This window comes from Seriola dumerili, unplaced genomic scaffold (genome assembly GCF_002260705.1).
Source record: "Seriola dumerili isolate Sdu_G_001 unplaced genomic scaffold, Sdu_1.0 BDQW01000110.1, whole genome shotgun sequence".
Lineage (NCBI taxonomy): Eukaryota > Metazoa > Chordata > Actinopteri > Carangiformes > Carangidae > Seriola > Seriola dumerili.
In genome coordinates, this window is record NW_019174365.1 from 10,429,595 (window position 1) to 10,448,957 (window position 19,363).

Sequence of the window (19,363 nt, forward strand, 5' to 3'; positions counted from 1 at the left end):
GTTAAGCTATTTTAGAGCATGTCATTTCAAGTCGTGCCTGCTGGGTTTCAGCCTCTTAATGACATGGTTCAGGACTCCGTGAGCCACATGAGTATGACTGAGAAGTAGAAGAAGAAGAAGAAGAAAAAAAACTGTCCAACCCCTCAGAAGATTTCCTGTTTCATGAGTAGTGCACATACTGTGAGTCATATAGGGCAAGTCCTGCCTGGTGTGTTTACTTTGCTTCTTCTACCCGGAGCTGTGAACGCGTCCTTTAGGGGTGAAGCAACAGGCGGACCGAACTAAGTCCGCGACGTGTGGACATTAACCCGTTGTCAAGGCTTCGGTTAATTAATGAGAGAAAGGGGAGTGTATAGTCCGTTTCTAAATGGAGCTACTTCGGTTTTTCGCTTTTTGGTGTGGAACGATACTCTTTGGTAGTATCCTGCTCGAGGAGACGGGTGAGTTGAAGTTTGTACTTTGAGAAAAGTTGTCCAATTGGCAGCTGCGGAGTCATTTAAAGAGACTGTGAAGCGTTGTCGAGCGTTAGGCTACAAAGAGACAAACAGCCTCCTTCAAGAGAGCAAGATAAACTATACTCATTATTTTTTACACAGGCCTATCGTACCTTATTATATCGCTTTCAATAAAAAAAAAATAGCCAAATTAATTTAATATAAACGACATAACTGCAGACGTACTTTAAAAGCCTTATCTTGCGGATATCACCTGCTAACCTTTAAAGCCCTCCTCACATTGGGTTATCTTCATCTTTGATGTGCAGCGACATTGCTAACAGGTCTAGCAGCCCCTCTGAGGAAGACAGCGTTATACCTTCATCTGTCTCAGGCTCAGTCCCAGCGGCACCAAGTGGCTTTGGCTGCACCTAATCCTCTTCCCCCCCCTCTCTGCAATTATATGTAGCCCTGGGTGACAATTACTACCATTCATCCCTTCCATAGCCCGCCTCCTGGGTTAAAATGACGTGCTCTTTCACAGGAGTTGCTCTAATGATATAATTACTCCGGCTCAATCACCTTCCCACCGCTAGCATTCAGGCATGGACTATCCCCCTCAGTGCTGATTTACTTCAAAACACCTCAGCTGCCCGCCAGGCAGAGCTTTAACTTGCTCTGTCAGATAGTTTAGTCTGAAGCTCAAGTCTGATATTTTGATGTTTTTATTTGTGTGGGAGTCTCTCAGTTAAGACAAGGCCAGAAAAGCAATATCCGTGTGCAATATCCTGCTAACTTTCTTGCGAAGCAAATCTCTCTGGTACTGGCTGAGAGGCAGCAGAAATATAGGATGCCATCAAGTTATAGTGCTCTAGATTTGCTGCTCTTCCACACTGCAGGTTGTACAGTATTTCTGGTTGCTGCAAGCTGCAGGTTTAACCTCACCCCACAGATTGAGTGAAATGACACAGAAGGCTTTTTGTGCCAGGTTAAGAGCACACACACAGCACCTTTTTCCTCAAGTCAGCGTGAAGTCACGGGCAAAGAGATACTGAACAGACTTCTTCACTGTCTGCTGACACCGGCAAGAAGAATTCTGCTTTCACTTACACTTCCCTGTCTAAAACATCTTGCTTTTAGGTCATGTGACTGAGGAAAGTCTTGATGTTGCCATCTTCAGACTGCCACCCACCACTTCTGATACATTGCACATGTTCGTTTGCAGTGGGGTGGGTGGGGGGGTTTCAGCAGATATGAACAGGTTCACAGCCCTCCGCACATGGTGTTAGTGTACAGCCGAAGTGTGGTTAGGTGGTATTACTGTAGCAGTATAGTCACGTGCTGCTTCACTTCCTCTGTTTAAGTAATTGGGCTGTCAGTCTGTACTTCATTTTGTATCAGTTGTCAACATTAACCTGAAAGATCTGAAGGAGAGGACTGCAGTGTCCAAGCTGTTACCAGGTGGAATTCTTCCTATCTCTCTAGTTAGGTAGCTAAGTACACGTTCTCTTGGGTCTACACTTTTAAACTTTTCATGTACTAACAAAATCATCTGGGATTGTCTTTATGTCTTATACATTTATTTTTTCCTGATGATGATTCAACCACCACTGCTAGATTGATCCTGGGAGATTTGAAATATCCTTTTTTGGGATAGTTTCTAACTCGGAAAGCCACAAGATCCATTTTCCGCTTGCACTTTTATGTGTGGGAAACATTCCCTCCTAGGAAAAGGAAAATTGGAAAGGAGAGGAAAGGAGAGGAGAGATTAGATTGCTCACCTTCTTTGTTGCTCAGTCTCTCCTTTCTCTGCCAAACAGGCATGTTGCCTGGCTGATTTTTATCATTTCAAGGAATAACAGCAAAACTGCAGTCGGAGAATTTCTGTAGACATGCAATTACTCACCAACACACACACACACACACACACACACACACACACACACACACACATATACACACACACACACACACACACATACATTTTTTTCTCTCTGCAAACATTCATGGACACTGATACATAACACTGTCCTCCCTCTTTTTGATATTCATGAACAGAGCTGGCACAGCACCTTTCTAGATGGGGAGCCGACTCATCGGCTTGACAAATTAGAGACTTCTCAGCGAGGAGATGCATCCGTGTTTTCTTTGTTTGTTGTTCTTGCCTGTCTGGCAGTTGTCTCCAAAGATGATTATCAAACCCACAGGCACTCATCACACAATCCTGTCTGTCTCACTGATATGGGTCTGCCTGCTGGCAAAGTCAAGTCTGAACAAGACCAAAGGAGGTGGATGCCACTGCGCGCTGCTCTTATTGTTCAGACTTCACAGGGAACAAATCTGTCCACCCCTCCAGGAAGAAATAGTTTGGATTTTCTTGTGATTATGTCGAAAATCTGCTTCTGTTTATTGACAAATTCCAACAGACTCCCGCCCTATAATTAAATTTTAGGTTTTCTTGCCCTTAATGCTTAAAAATAAGGAAAAAAACTATTTTTTAGTTTTTAGTAAATAAGTAATTTGTTTGATATTTTAATGTCAAATGCTGCTTAACCAATCCATTAAGTATGCAAGGAAATAGGTTTGAGTCTTGTGTTTTTATAGATTAGACTGAACCTTCTTTTGTATACCCAGCCCACTCACTGTCTGTCCTCTCTCAACCCCCTTCTCTTTCTTTAGAGGCCAATATAATGAAGGTAAAGAGGCTGTGCAAGTTCTGTGATGTGCGGGCAACCAGCTGCACGGGTAAAGGGAGCTGTAAGGTGGATTGTGAAATCACGTCCATCTGCCCCCACGATGACGATGTGTGTGTCAGTATTTGGTAAGTGTCCACTCGACTAAACACAAATCGTGGTTTTGATCTTAAATGAATCATTAAGTTATATTTAAAGTGGGAAGAGCATTTTTCAGTATATTCAGATCACATCACACTACATGTACAGCCAGAGAAATGAGGAAATGAGGCCACACTATGCTCTTTTATTAATCAGATCAGGCATCATTTCCTGCCTGAAGCCCTAAAATTTCTTCCTTGAAGTGACCTTTTCCTTTGAACACTTTGTCAGTCAGCATTATGGTGGAGACAGTTGGCTGGATTATGATAGCACATGAGCGCCTAACCACCCATCAGCATCAGATCTGACTCCAAATGTGAGAAGCAGCAGGAAGCAGATTTGTGTCGGTATTAAAAGCTTTAGGCCACGCTGCGGTTCCTCATTATATTAGCAATGTAACGGGCATGTTAGGAGCTGAGGTTAGCAGAAAGCTAATGGCACACGGACAGCAGCACCTCTTTAAAATGTCTACGGCCAGTGCTGCTCAGCAGGGAAGCAAAATTTAAATATGTATGCTTGTGCAGGTTCAGGGTTTTTTCCTTGTTTCCTGTTTTAATAGTGTTTCAGAATCTTGCTGTTTGTAAATGTGACCTCTGTGTTGCAGTCATTAACATAATGCTGAGACTGTGGACTGCTGAAAGAGACAAATCTGGCATTTCCAGTTACCACTTTATCACTGTGCGGCTAAAAAATTGCATTATTTGCACAACTGTAGACCCATAATTATTACCTTGTTATGTGATAATACAGATCTCTGAACAGTCCAAAAGTCCCCAGTCTACAAACAAACACTACAAATCAGACCCAGTAAATGAAAGTGTTTTCAATGTGTGTTTTCTCTTTCTAAGGAGGAAGAAAGATGACAATGTCACCTTTGATACAGTTTGCCACAACCCGGCTCAGAAGCTGCATGGCCTTGTCTTGGAGGATTACAACAACAGCAAGTGTGAGATGAAGGAAAGGAAGGGCATGGGCTCACAGTTCTTCATCTGTTCTTGCAATGTGGAAGAGTGCAATGAGCAGGTCTATTTTAACCCAAGTAAGTTTATTTTGTTACGTTTGTTTGTTTTTTGGCCACTGTCAGAGGGACAAGCTGTAAACACAACATTGACATACAAAGTGGCTTATTTACACATCCAGCTGATTCAGAGCAACATAAGCATTAAGTTGGAGTTGTGTTTCTTGTGACATGATGAATGTATGCCCAGTCTTCACTCTGTTTTTCCCTTTGAACTTTTGGAACCGTTTGGTGCTGGGCAGGTGTCACACAGTAGGCTTATCGGAGCTTCTTTCTGCACACAGCTTCCTGTTGGATACAAGGCTGATGAGACTAGAGAAACTGAAACAAAACAGCAAAATTGTAGGAGTTAAAACTAGAACAATTAGATAGAAGATGCCAAAACACTCCGTAGAGCTGCAGAGAGCTGCAGAGAGCTGCAGTCAGGTGATAATTTCTGCGAGTTCACTAGGAGCCACGATTTCACTGTACACTCAGTCATTTGAAGCATGATTTATATGAAAATATTGATTAGAGCAGCTTTAAGTTGTACAAACTTACACAAGTCCCTTGTTAATGCATCTTCCTTGTATCAGTACTTTTCTTACCGCAGTGGACCAGTAGTGCAGGAACACTGTATTAACATGTAAGAAGCGGGCCTTTACGGTTCTTATATCTGTACAACATAACATGGTAACGTCATAGTCACGGTTGACCTAATATTATTATGCCAGCTTGTCATGTAAGACGTCATGCATGAACGCTAACATGTGTGCACTGTAATGTTCTCCAGAAACATGATTACAAACAGGTTTCGGAGACATTGCCCTGTGGACTCCAGTTCCAACATTGGCCCTGGAATCAAATGTATTTTGACTACAGCATCCAGGCAATAATAACACCGAGGTACATTTCCGAGACCTGGCTCTGCACCGAGGGCCAAATTGAAAGCATCTGCACAGTGCAAAACACGTCATGGAAATCCATTCGCTCACTGTCGAGAATGTCTGTGCACTTTCTGTAACTTCTCAGATACTAACATGAGACTGTGTTGTAATGAAGGAGCTCCAGCAGCAATAAAATCTACAGTACAAGGCAACAATATCAGTAATTCTGACCAGAGACTCTGTTCTTACTGTTAGTGAGTAAAGCATTTTTCTGATTTATGGCGGTGTTATGTTTCTCATGACTGAGTGACACAAAGCTCTGCAAAAAGAAGCTATTACATAACTTAGAAGAAAAACTAAGTTGTTAATCACATCCAGCTAATATATGCTTAGCGATGCTATGGTAACAGTAAACTATTTTCACACCATTGTAGTGGTATCGATGTTCTCATCTAAATCTTGGCGAGAAAGCAAATATGTGTATTTCCCAAAATGTGAAACTGTTCCTTTTTTTTTAAAGATTTTCTTCAGTTCACATACAATACTTCAAAAAAACAAAACTCAAAAAACTTTACGTGTAAGGAAAAACTTAGATGAAGAGGATTTAACCAGCAGGGCACTAGATCCCTATCCTTCAAATTTAACGTTAAGGTGTAATTCACAGTCTTTGCCACTCACTCAACATTTTCTCTGGAACATTCAATATTTGGTACTATGAGTGAGGCTCTGGCCAAAGCTGTCTGGGAGAGTCCGGGAGGCACAGTGACAGGTTTGTTGTGAGAAATAGCTTCTCACTCTATGAAAATCAAAACAAACTGACTGGGGCCATGTTGAGGATTTCAGACATGTGGTTTCCTGTTGAGAGAAAAAAAATGAGAGAGAACCAGAGGGTTTGACTGGGCTGTTAACCTGATGCCTTCTCCATTCGTCCTCCACCCTTATTTTAACCCGACTCTGCTCCTCACATCTACGCCTGCCTCTAAAATCAGTTTTATTTGTTGTTTTTTTTAATTCACCTGTTGGGTAATTTGAAAAATGTAAACACATTCTGCATTGAAGCTAATATCATCTCACATTTAGCAACCAAAATCTTCTGCTAGATTTAAGGTCTGTAAAAGCTGGTAATTTTAAAATGGAAAACATTTAAGAAAGCTGTGTGGTACTCAGAGCAACTAGAGAAGACAGCGTATAAATGATTAAATTTAGAACTCATCAAACTCTGGAGCAGTTGGTGTTTTCTCATTTAGTATGTTGTGTCTGGTTATATACTTTTTATAGGTCTTCTTTTATGTCTGCTGCTTCAAAAACTGGACCATAAACACAGCACAAGTATAAACTTCCACTGTTTGCCAAAACCGGAGCAGCTACCAGACACACCACCGCCTAAATTATAAGAATCAGACATAAACTATAAAGAGACACAATATGTGGTTGACTGGATCAGGGTTTGGAGCAGTTTGCCTTTGTGGCCTGGATGCTAACTTTGGCTTTCTGATGCTTATAGACATTCCACATGGGAGGGTCAGGTTCCTCTGCAGTTCTGAGAATACCACTTTACTCTGGACTAGACGCAATCTGCTGAGACAGAATTTGAGCTTTATTTCTTTGTATTGTGGTTGACAAATTGTTCCAAAAAAGCACAAGTGCAAAAGCACTGTTTCGTTCACACAGAGAAGAGACTAAAATCCAAGAGATCAATAAAATCTCCCACTTTTTTAAACCTATGTTGAACTATACAAATGTGGTTGACAAAATAATCTCCATGTTGTAGCTGTTCTGGAAGTTTTTAATCATATCACATGATCTTCATCAGCAGGTGGAGTGTGCCTAGATGAAATTGTGGATGTTTAAATGTCCATTTTTCTGAATCTGTGTCATAAATTTATATGGAATTTACAATATATCCATAACAGCTGGGCAAACGAGTAAATTGACCTTGCCTTACCAAAGTCAAGAATGGAAATTCAAATTAAACCTGTGTTAATTGCTGTGGCCACTTGGGGGCGGGACAATTGGCTGTAAACACAATACTGACATATTATCACCTTTTAAAGTTGAAATTGAGAATTTGTTAGCAAACGGTAGCCTGTTTACACATCCAGCAGACACGGAACAACATTAGCTTTCATTTGGAGTCATGTTTTCTATTTGGCTGATGAATAAAAGTTATTGCTTTGACATTATGGGGTATTCAGTGTAGACTGATAAGGAGGGAAAAAAATGATTTTAAATAATTTCACCATAGGCTGCAAAATAACTAAGTGTGAAAAAAGTGAAGGAGTCCAAATACTTTCTGAATGCACTGTGTATATATCATCCTCATCCTCAACATCTCTTTGACTTTTGTTCCCTTAGACATGGATTCCCAGGTGGTAGCAGTCATCTTAGTGAGCCTGGTGCCTCTGCTGGTTATGGCTGTTGTCGTCATCAGTTTCTTCTACTGCTATCGGGTCTACCGCCAGAGGCAAGCCAGCTCTAGACGCAAGAAGGGTCCTCCACTGGACTTCAGTGATGCTCACGCCATCATGATAGACGACGAAGGTTCAGACAGCAGCTCCACACTCGCCAACAATCTCAACCACAACACAGAGCTGCTGCCCATCGAACTGGATGTTCAGGTTGGAAAAGGACGCTTTGCAGAAGTTTACAAGGCTAAACTGAAGCAGGGCTCCTCAGTCAGCGAGGAGCAAGGCTTTGAGACAGTGGCCATTAAGATTTTCCCATACGAGGAGTACGCCTCTTGGAAAAATGAGAAGGAAATTTTCTCAGACGCAGACTTGAGACACGAGAATGTGCTTCACTTCCTGACAGCAGAGGAACGGAAGGTGCAGAGACAATACTGGCTTATCACAGCCTACCAGCCGAGAGGGAATCTTCAGGAGTACCTGACGCATCATATTATCAACTGGCACGACCTGTGGCTGCTGGGGAGTTCACTAGCCCGTGGAGTGGCTCACCTTCACAGTGACCACACCCCCTGTGGTCGCTACAAAGTGGCTATCGCACACAGGGACATTAAGAGCTCCAACATACTAGTGAAAAGCGACCTGTCCTGCTGCCTGTGTGACTTTGGCCTCGCACTCCGGCTGGACAACAATCTGTCTGTGGATGAGCTGGCCAACAGTGGGCAGGTAAAGCTTTCTAATCCTAAATTTGGGGGATTTATTTGCCTTCACTTGGCTTTTGATCCCTTAAGAGATAAGAAATAAATCCTCTCCTGTCATAATTTGCACTGGCATCCCAGACACAGGCCATTCCAAGCCCTGCCATATATTTCTTTTGAAGATATTTATCAGAGCCTGAAAAGAGCTATCAATCAAACCTGTCATTTCTGATCCTCATCATTCAGGGATACCATCTCTAAATATTTGGCTTTATTTCTCTATATCTTATTCCCAGATGTTTCAATGCTGATAGAAATTGAGCTGTAATTCTTCTTAGGTTGTCATTTTATTATATTCACAAGGCAAACAGGCTTGATTGATTCTTAATGGACTCATTACGCTGATGTAATAGGCCAAAGTCATATTAGACCCCGTTATGAAAATGACTCATAAAAAAGGCCTCACCCTTTGCAGTGCAGGACACCTAATGCATCGTAATGCCCTCAGTGCATTCGGAGGAGGTGCCAGTGAACACATTTTCCAAGGCAGTAATAATGTTAAGACAAACAACCTGTTGTTAAGATCTGAGCCACTTTTTGTCTGTCCAGTTGTTTAACACATCAAACATGTTTTGATTCACATAAAACTGATATGACATCTTACTACAGCACAAAATTACCACCTGTCTTACCCCCCTAGATTAATGTTGATAAGTAACTCTTACTGCTAAGATGTTCTGCTTAGCCAGACTGTTTCAACTAAACTACTCCCTTATTTGGTGGTTTACTAGCTCCCCTTATCTGTAGCACCCTGTTTAAGCCATACAATACAACATTATGCATTCTCTTATCATTTATTATCATCAGTGGTATCAAGGACTTCAGTGACCTAGATCTCTGTCTCCCTTTCTGCTTTTTTCTCAGGTGGGTACAGCCCGATACATGGCCCCAGAGGTGCTGGAGTCCAGAATCAACCTAGAAAACATTGAGTCTTTCAAACAAGCCGATGTTTACTCCATGGCACTCGTACTGTGGGAGATCATCTCCAGGTGTAGTGCAATTGGAGGTAAGTTGAAGTGCTGTTGATCAGTGGCACAATAAGTCATGTTTAAAACACACGGCATGAGCAGGTTAGTGTGCTGCACTGCAGATCACAAATATAGAATAATTCAGGATTGCAAAGAGAACTGATGTGATGCCTCAGTGAGAGAAATTACTACTGTCACTGGTATTATTAAATCAATATTTGAATTTGAAGGCTAATATGGCAGCTTTAGCTGGAAGCTGCTGACAGCTAACATTTTATGAAGCATGATAAAATCTTTAGATGTTTATTTTTTATGCCAAATAATTTCATCCAAAAGAGTAGTTGGACCATGGGACATCAAAACCTCCACTGAAACCTAATCAAAATATTTTGCCTTTTTAGGTTGAGCAACTTTTAGTAAACTGATAAATTAGGCTTTGAATTAAATATTAATTGAAATAAAACATTGCTGAAGGACTATGTGAATAGATAAAATCTGCAAAGAAAAAACTAAATCTAAGTTATACATTTTGCAGACCTCTCTCCTTACTGTATTCAGGAGGAACACTTCAGAAGTAGACAACAGGAAAGACCTGTATCCAGGCCAAAGTCAGTTTATCAATACCACACAGGACGTATAAGAATATTTATTTATATTAACCCATCTACAAATTCTGAGTTGACTAGAGGGCTGACATCAGTGTCAGTTCCTCAGAAATACTACAATAGATATATAATAAACATTGAACTGTTCTAATCAGTATTCCACCTTGTATCCCTCAGTATTCTCTTTGTGTATCATGATCAGTTGTGGGCACCTGCTCTAAGCATGATACTGTTTCTATACTGATGATATGCTGCCCCCACTGTACACACAGTAAACATCACTTGTGACCTTTAGTTAATAATAGAGAACCACGTTTTCCTCGGTAATTCAGAGATTAGCCTGGGTCGTTGGGTGTAAAGGAAATCAATAGCAGCACTGATTGATGAAATTCCCTTTGGAGCCTGTGTAAAGATCCTCAGAAATACTGTAAAAAGAAAAATTGCCTCCACAGCTCGCTTGACCTCTAAGGAATACAAGCACACTGACGACTTTACCAATTAGGAACCCAGTGACCAACTCCACCTCGAGTCACTCTGTAGATGTGTGACGCCGTGTGACAGGACGTATGCGTGTGTCCTCCACGTCCCATTAATCACTGTGGGAACAAAATGTGAAAGTGACAAACACACAATCCATCTTGTAGAAGTCTCAAGGATCAGCTTTCACTTTACTAATGTACCGTTACTTGTGTTTGTCATTCTGTAGCAAAAACAAGGCCAGGATATGTGCAAATAATAGAAATGGGTGATTATCTGAAGGCAAACCACAGGGCAGTATTTCACATCGACAGTCAGTCATTTGTTCTCACTTCCCTTTGGTGTCTCTATGGTCCAGTTTGTTTCTGTGACTGCTCCTGTCTCCATTGTGTCAGAGAAGTGATTGAAAGCCGGGTTTGGGCATGAACGCTTCTACTTTGGCATTTTCCTGTTTGCCCCCATGATCCGCCCCCCCACCCCCCCCCCCCTGCCCTCCCCCCAGGGGGCCCCCTTAAAATGTATCGCACAGTTACGCTGCCCATGACTCCTCTGAAGAAAACAACATGGCCAAGTGACCCACAATCCCCTTCGCTTTTCCTTCTCAACACAGCAAGAATATGTGTGCCCTGTGGGTACACCTTTGAAAACAAAATAGACTCTTTCCTGTTTTGCAAAGAGCACGGTCCCAAGACACGCTGTTTTGACTGTGAAGTTAACTTTGTAAGTATGGATGTCTCCCTTGGATGAGGATGTTTTGTGGCTAATGTCTCTTGAGAGTGGACCAGACAGGATACACGCTGGTAGAGGTGTACTAAATGAATCCAGGCTCACTGGATAAAGGTTAGTGTGACTTCTCTTGGTTTCCTCCTGAGGGAGAAAAGCTTTATTCAACCCACTCAGCCTCGTCCATCCATTTCATTCACTTCTGAGTTTATGTTCATGAGTCTTTCAGCCCTTTGCTTTGCTTTTATTTAGTCCCAACCAACAGGAACACTGCAGACAGTGCAGGCAGCAAACATTATCTTACCACGTTTTTCTGAATGTCCTTGTGCAGAAACTCTCTGTCATTCTTTGCTTCTAAACTTGACACTCAACACAATTTATCTACATTTCTCTCCCCCACTCTATGACTTTTTTTTTCTTCTTCCTACCCTGAGGCAGGTGAGGCAGCAATTAATTACTCTCTCACTGCACCGCAGCACTGGAGACAGCCATTCAGCTTTACTCATGCCAGCACAGACAGACAGGGAGGACAGGCTAGTGTAGATTTATTGGAGAAAGGGGAAGCAGAGGGGTTCCCGTCACACCCATGGCCCAGAATAGAGACTAAAGATAGAAGCCACTGAGGTAGTTCATGTGTTTTTCCCGTGTTCTGTGTATCTCTATCCACTTTTCCAAAACTTGGCAACTCTCCGAGACGAGCAGAGGGGTGAAATCTGTAGTTCGTTAACCGAAAACCCAAGGAGACATTCTCATGCTGAAAGGTTAAAATGTTGTACAAACACAGAAAGCCTCCTGCCTTGATAGACCCTGAGGAAGATGGAAAGAATAGGCTGCACAAATGAGATGTGGTAATTTGGTTTTGCTCCAATGACAGCAAAAAATCACCTTCAGATAAGTATGCCGGCAGAGATGTGGTATTGATTGTGGAATCAGAGCACCATGAGAGTAAAACAGATGTTGACGGAGTGTGTTTAAAAAGCTTCATGCTTTAACGCTGATGGTCTCTTGTTTTTCCTGAAGTTGCCAACTCCCTCTAGGTTGGTGAGTCACTCATGACTCTCTGTTAACTCACCTCATTTGAGACTAAATATGAACACGTGTGAACACACACACACACACACACACACACACACACACACACACACACACAGACACACATATATCCCAGGGCATCATTTAAATGACCTAGGTGAAGCCCTTGTTTCCCCAGTCTCTCTTGTCTCTGATGCCACCTGCCTGTGTGTGTGTCTGTGGAAGACAGATGTCTGATCAGCTATCTCAGTGGCTCAGCGTCTCAGTGGCAGGCAGCCACATAGCTGCTTTGTCACAGTTCCTGGGGCCATGGTCTGCTCCGAGTTCTGCCAGGCGAGAAGAACACAGCCGTCTGTCGACAGCGCCAGTCAGCCAGCCATGAGCCACCACTTTGCTTTCTTTATCTTCCAAAACTATAAAGACAGAGGAAGAGTTAGAGTGAGAGGGAAACAGAGAGATCAACACGCCTCAGAGAGAAGGAAAAGCTGGATTCTAGGCTCAGGCCTTTTTTATCTCTGTCTCTGTTCTCTAAAATGTCTCTCCTGTATAATTTAGCTGCTCCAGATTTAGGGCTTGGAAAGACTATGAGGGCGTTCCTCATGCGGGTGGGGCTAAGTAGTGGGATAATAGTGGAGTGGTGTTGAACGTGGAGCTGCAGACGGAGAAATGCCTTCAGTCCCTAGAGGGAGAGGTTGGGCTAGACTGGAGAGGAGGAGAGGTTAGGGCAGCTGCTCTCCAGATGTCAGACCATCAACTCCTTCAGGACTGGAGGGCCTGATGGGCTGGAGTGTATGCATGTGTGTGGGGTCTGCCATGGTCCACATTTGGAGGACTTTGGGGATGAATTGGGGACCAAATGTGTGTGTGCCCAATTTGGTTTCATTGAAGTTGCATCCAGCATGAGCTGAAATAGCTTTGGTCATTTTTTAATGGGGTTAGGTGAAGGTTAGGGTATGTATCAGCTATAGTTAATGGTAGGGTACGCCTCCAGGGTAAGTCGATGCCATGTGTTCAGAAGTAAGCTCTACTAATGTGTAATGCACATGTATGCATCTGTACTAAATGACTTTAACAACCTGTGAGGAACACAAAACAAGTGTCACAGCCACCACAGCCTAATGAAAACCAGCACAGGCGGCTGGGACTGGATCCGTCAAGCTGTTGTTCCAGACCGAGAGACTTCGGGAAACAGACAATGTTTTTGTGATCACATTACTAATTTATTTCCAAGTACATGTTGAAACTATGTTTGGATCTGTTTGCCTGCATTATTTATGTGTTTAGGTGACAGGGTTTCTGTTCTTTTTTCAGGGTATATGCCTTGTTGAGAATAATTGGACAAAAATGTTAACTTGGAAGGGCAGCAGCACAAGAATATCAAACAATATCTGGATTATGCTTTTCTTGTAACTTTGCTGTAATAATTTACAATGGTTTGTGTTTCTCGTTCTTTTTTTGTTTAGTCCTCTTTGGCTTGCTACTGCAGTTTGAGCACTGATATCTAAACATCAACTAAACATGACTGCACCGTAATGGATGTACAGTATATCACGACACTTCTGAGGGGTCACATTCATTTCCTTAGTCCGCCTCTGAAGCTGAAGTGAACTGAATTTCTCTCGGCTGCAGATTCCCAGACAGTTTCTACAGGCATGTCTGACAACCAGCACAGAAAATAGACATTAAGGAGAAAATATGTGCCTACGTTGCAAAATTCAACTGGCTACATGTCAGCTGTCGTAGGAAACGTCGTGTAAGTTCTTGATTGTCGCTGTGCTGAACTTGTTATATGGCATTGCAGAAATCTTGTCAATATGCAGTGTGTGACTTCTGCAAACCACAGCATTCCTCACTTTCCCTGTGTCGTGTTTTCAATAGCTTTTGCTAGTTCAGAGTTTAATTTAAGGTTTGCCCGGAAAAACCATCTTTCCTTTTAGAGCAAGATTGGCCAATCTTTCCATCCTGGAATACACACTTTTGTTTACACTGCTCAGTGCTCAGTAGTATGATTCCTTTTTGGTTCCATTGTTTGGGGATGGACACATAAACATGTTTGCCCAACAGTTAACAAAGTGGATTTGCAGTCTAACATACAGTTATACTCTCTCTCTCTCTCTCTGACCTGTCAAAACAAAAAGAAACATCTGTTTCCTTTTCTCTTAAATATTGACTGATGGCAGGATGGGGGTATGTTTAAGCTTTTACACCAAACCAGAGGATCTTGAAAAAAAAAAAAAATCGGCTTCTGCAGAAGAATTCTCTGTTGCATTAGTCTGTGTCCCAGAAGTCTCAATTTCCTGTCTGCAGGCTTCATAACTTCCTGTCAGCTTCTTTTGAACATGTTTTGAAAGAGTGAAATGAAACCATCATTTGGTTCATTTTACAAACTGTATACTAAGACCTGGATGGTCTATTCCAGTTAGTTAACCCCAATCAACACTTTGGAGAACAGTTGTAGATTTTTATATTACTTAATTCTGGCAGATATGATGGTTTACATACTGCACAAGATGTGTCAGTTTTTTTGCAGAGACAACATGTTTGCCTCGTGACTGGGCGGATTACTCCACAGCTCGCTGACTCCGGTTGGCACTGCTTTGTTCCAGTTTTGTAAACTCTGTGGGAAAGATTTCCATCAAGCAAATGCAGGACAAATCTGTGCTGTGCCTTCCATTCAGTTTATTTGTGTATTCAGGACCCAATTGCATGACCGGTGACTGCACTGCCTTGTATGTGTATTGTTAAAGTAAATGAGAGCATAAAAGACACAAGTCCAGCATTAGGTTTGTATGAGATCTGAATACTAAGAAAAAGAAATGGTAATGATTCATTTCCAACTTTCAGTAAATAGTCAAGTCAGTACTTACAGTATGTTTGACTCATTTCACTGTCAGGTTTAAGCTTATAATTAAAGTTGAAAACTGCAATAACAATGTATTGTACTTTGGAAGTATGTATCTTTCTTTCTAGGTGAGGAAATCATAAAAGTTATCCAATCTGAGGTTGTTATTGCAACATATGAGAGCGTTTATTATTGTGTTTATCAACAGTTAATAGTGGCAGTCAATTTTTTTGTTTTAGAAGTTTTTGAAACAGCCTAAAGAGTGGGATATTCTGTTATCTGTATCTGTTTGAAGGCTTTTGTCTTTGTCAGGGGTTATTTGTAGAAAACTGTGGGAGTCTCAAACTGGCATTTTGCTCCTGGTCATCTTTTAATGATGAAATTTTAATAATGATGAAAATGAGCTAATTATTTACTTGTGCCTCATCAGGCTTTTCTCATCTCAGCAGATTCTCTGAATTTTTTTTTTTTTTTCAGGCCCTCCGCACTTCAAAGCAAATGGGAATTTCATTTGATGTCTTAATCCAAGGATACATCGATCAGCCACAATATTAGAACCAGAGACCTGTTTTATGTTATGGCTGATCTGTGTATATTAATTCATGTAGGGATACATTTTCTTTGGAAAGTCTTGACCCACAGTTTCCAGACTGTATCCTCCACACCAATGCTTTGAATTCCTGCCCTGAGAAAACTCAACTGGTAAATTGCCTTTGACAAGCACTCTGGGTTTTGTTGTGTAAGAGAGCTAACACAAAGCCAGAGCTGTGTTGGTGAGATACTTAAAGCCTATTGAAGCTGAGGGTAAAAAATGTGATAATAATAAGTGTTTCTCTTCAGCAAATCTCCCCCTTGGCCCTTCTATCAGCAGCACAGGATTCTTTAGTTGTTTGTGCTGCTTCAGTGCTATTTAAAGTTTGCAACCTGCAGTTTTAATTTAGAGCACTCAGTGAAACCTTTGAGAGGCGCTGTCGATGTGTGTGTTGTGGGCCAATGCCATCTGATTAAGCCTCTCTATTGAAGAGAGCTGCATCAGTCAGCAGATGTGAATCCATTTCAAAGTGTTTCTCTTGTCTAAAACAACCAAAGCTCAACATTTTGATCATTTTTTGTACCTGTCTCTTGTTTTTGTGTGTCAACACGCAGAGGTGAAAGAGTATGAGCCACCCTTTGGGAACCTGAGGGAACACCCGTGTGTAGAGAGCATGAAGGACAGTGTTCTCCGAGACAGAGGAAGACCTGAGATCCCCAACAGCTGGATCAACCACACAGTAAGAGGCTCCAACACAAACTGGACATGCTTCCTATTTTTTTAAGTTTTATTTAAAAAAAAAAAAAAAAAAAAAAAAAATCAGTGGTTTTCATTACAGCTGTAATATGTACTAATGCTTTTTATCATATGTCAGTTTTTAGTTGCGACTGTGAGTGAAAATTAGCTGATGAACTAACCCTGGCACCTTTACACTGATGTTGCTGAATGTCAGTGTTGCCTATCAATAAAAAATAAAATAAAATAAGCACTACGTGTTTGATAACCTACAAAATGCATCATATAACCCTTTTTAACCAGCAACTCTAAGGAATTATGGAAACAGGAACTAAACACAAGAACAAAAACTGAGAACTAAAAGTCCTTTGTGCGCATTCCTGTTTGCGTTTTCACAACATTTGAAGAGATTAGACTGATTTTTATAAATTTAAAAAACACAAGTCAAATCATTAATGTCACTATAAATGATTATAATTGCTATGATAAAGCAGCACATGCTTCCACATTAGCTTACTATTATTCTTTGTGGCATTTCTGTATTGAGAATCTCCTGAATTATTAGGCTACTGTTTAAACAAAGCTAACGTAAAATAGAGATCAGATCAGTGAATGAGGAACAGTCTTTATGTGCTATAACAGTCCTGAGAAGTGCTCAAATCTATAATTCTGCTGTCTGCTCTATTCATATGACTCCCTGTTTTATTCTTTCACTTATAGGAAATGAGCTGGTACACAGCCACAGATTGTCATACATATAAACACACAGATGGAAACACATAAACACACATGAACATTCCTAGTTTCAGCTGAGGTGATGATATTCTGTCTCAGTTAAACTTGCCCCCAGTCTTTATTATTGACTGATCATATCTGTGCTCCATTGCTCCCCCTGCAGGGCATCCAGATGGTGTGCGCCTCCATAGAGGACTGCTGGGACCATGACCCGGAGGCCCGTCTGACAGCCCAGTGTGTTGCTGAGCGCTTCGACGACATGGAGTACCTGGACAAGCTGTCAGATCGCTCTGACTCAGAGGAGAAGATCCCTGAAGAAATCTTTGTTGTGGATGAGAAGTAGAGCTCAACAGAAACACTGCCCCCACTGGGGCAGTTGAGGAATTACAGCCAAGCAGGTGGGAGAGAAAGAACTTCCAGTGGACGCTGTGTTTGCTATGGGTTCGTCCAATGTGTGACGGAGGAGCAAACTGGAAAATCGTGTAGATGAAAGTGAACTGTTACCAGAAATGGGCGTATATACACTATACACATCAGGACCAACATAAATACAAACACCAGTGACTGACTTGATTTATTTGCTTCAAAGACTCGATCAAGTCATAAACAGACAGGGAAATCACATTATTAAGCTTTTTTAACCAAATACTATTTGCACTTTATCAATATCTATGCACACCAAATGATATAAATCTATATTCAGTTTTGTTTTGTTTTGACAATACATTTCAGGTATAGGAAACAAAGGGACAGGCTATATTTAAAGGGAGTAATGCAAAAATATTAAGACATTTAATAACACTAATAATGAATATTGGATATATTGGACTGAATGTTTTCCTTTGTGGCCTTGGATAGATGTCAATGGGACTGGATGACAGCATGATGGAAATTAGCCAAAGCAAAGGAATAGAAACCCATCTAAGGCAGTTATATGCAGGGAAAGCCGATATCAAATCTCAACTGTAAAATAAAGACAGAAAAACCAGCCTGACAGGAAATGGAAATGGGGAACACATTGGTGTGTGTGTGTGTGTGTGTGTGTGTGTGTGTGTGTGTTTGTGTGTCTTTCTGTTTCTGTGTGTGTGTGTCTTTCTGTTTCTGTGTGTGTGTGTCTTTCTGTTTCTGTGTGTGTGTGTGTCTGGACACATGAGTGTTACTCAGAGGACTCTATTCCCAAAAACAGACAGTCTGCTGAATCAGACCAAGAGAATAACAACTCGGGAAGAGAGAACTGTATAACGGACTCTAAACTGGAGGATCTAGCCCGCTGCCTATACGCCATTAAAGCTGAACTTGTTTGTAGACATTTTGTTACAAAAATGGGGAACTCAACTCAATCAAGTAAAGTCATAATTAAAAGTGTTACAGTACTCATTGTGTCAATTTGGTGTTTTTAATACTCTATTGTAGTTTGTACTCTTTGGTGCCACTTTTGATTACTCCCCCAAGGGTGTTATGTGAGATGATTGGAAATGCCTGAATCACTCTTATGGAAAGTCTAAAACTGCTTTACAGCCCAAAACAAATAATTTTCAGCTCCATTCCAACTGTTTCAAGATGACACTACATGACATTGTTATTTACAAAAACACCCGCAAACAGTATCCCACATAAACACTGTACTTGTACATGCTCAATTGACTGGATGCCATCAAATGAATTAAGTGTGCAGTTAAGAGATGTGAACATCTAGCAAGACTAAAGCTAGCGGGGCTAAATAACCAGTGAATACAAGGTAATGCCAGGGCTATAACACCAGCTAATGATGGACTGAAATACAAATTAAGATTGGGTTTCATAATTTTTTGCCTTCCTCCTTGGACAAGGATTTTCCATTTAACAGCAGTGAAATAATATCTTGCAAATTTAATTTGATAAATTAGGAATGGACATATTTTAATACACTTTGTGTACTTAAATGATGCTTTCTTTATGGGAAGATATTATGTAATTTGTCACTGTAGAACTCTTGCAGGATGACAAGCTCACTAATGTCAGTTTGTACAAGCCCATCAGCTGCCCTGGCACGCTGTGACACAAACTATCAGTACAAGCCATGCATGCATACTCATATGCATCATCCTGGTATGTGAAACCTGCATATTCTGTCATGCATACTATATACACCACGCATTTGCGTGCTCATGTTGGCACGCACACAAACTCATTCATGCACTGAAAAGTACTTAGTTTTTCATTCATGATTTCACTGAGAACACCAAGGTGTTTCAAATGTTGGGTGTTATCCAGAATATGACAAATCTCTTAACTGTGTTCGTATGCATCATAATCATGGCAGTTCTCTATTGAATGACAGGCAGCTTTGTACTAAGAGTGTGTGTGTGTGTGTGCGTGTGTGCGTGTGTGCGTGCGTGCGCGTGTGTGCGTGTGCGCGC

At 41.3% G+C, this 19,363-nt stretch overlaps 1 protein-coding gene across 1 annotated transcript; it reads left to right on the forward strand.

The window, feature by feature from the left end:
* The first annotated feature begins 211 nt into the window (after positions 1-211).
* On the forward strand, positions 212-17,999 carry LOC111223506 (TGF-beta receptor type-2-like). The gene is made up of 7 exons (XM_022747686.1): positions 212-440; positions 3,114-3,255; positions 4,117-4,307; positions 7,508-8,283; positions 9,180-9,321; positions 16,109-16,233; positions 17,128-17,999. Exons 1-7 carry the CDS (start codon positions 368-370, stop codon positions 17,305-17,307), a joined length of 1,629 nt encoding a protein of 542 aa, XP_022603407.1. The 5' UTR covers positions 212-367; the 3' UTR covers positions 17,308-17,999.
* Positions 18,000-19,363: the final 1,364 nt, after the last annotated feature.

Coding starts and splice junctions, on each gene's coding strand:
- LOC111223506 (XM_022747686.1), top strand. CDS start 368: ATGGAGCTACTTCGGTTTTTCGCTTTTTGGTGTGGAACGATACTCTTT. Junction 441..3,113: donor TATCCTGCTCGAGGAGACGG/GTGAGTTGAAGT, acceptor CTCTTTCTTTAG/AGGCCAATATAATGAAGGTA. Junction 3,256..4,116: donor GATGTGTGTGTCAGTATTTG/GTAAGTGTCCAC, acceptor TCTCTTTCTAAG/GAGGAAGAAAGATGACAATG.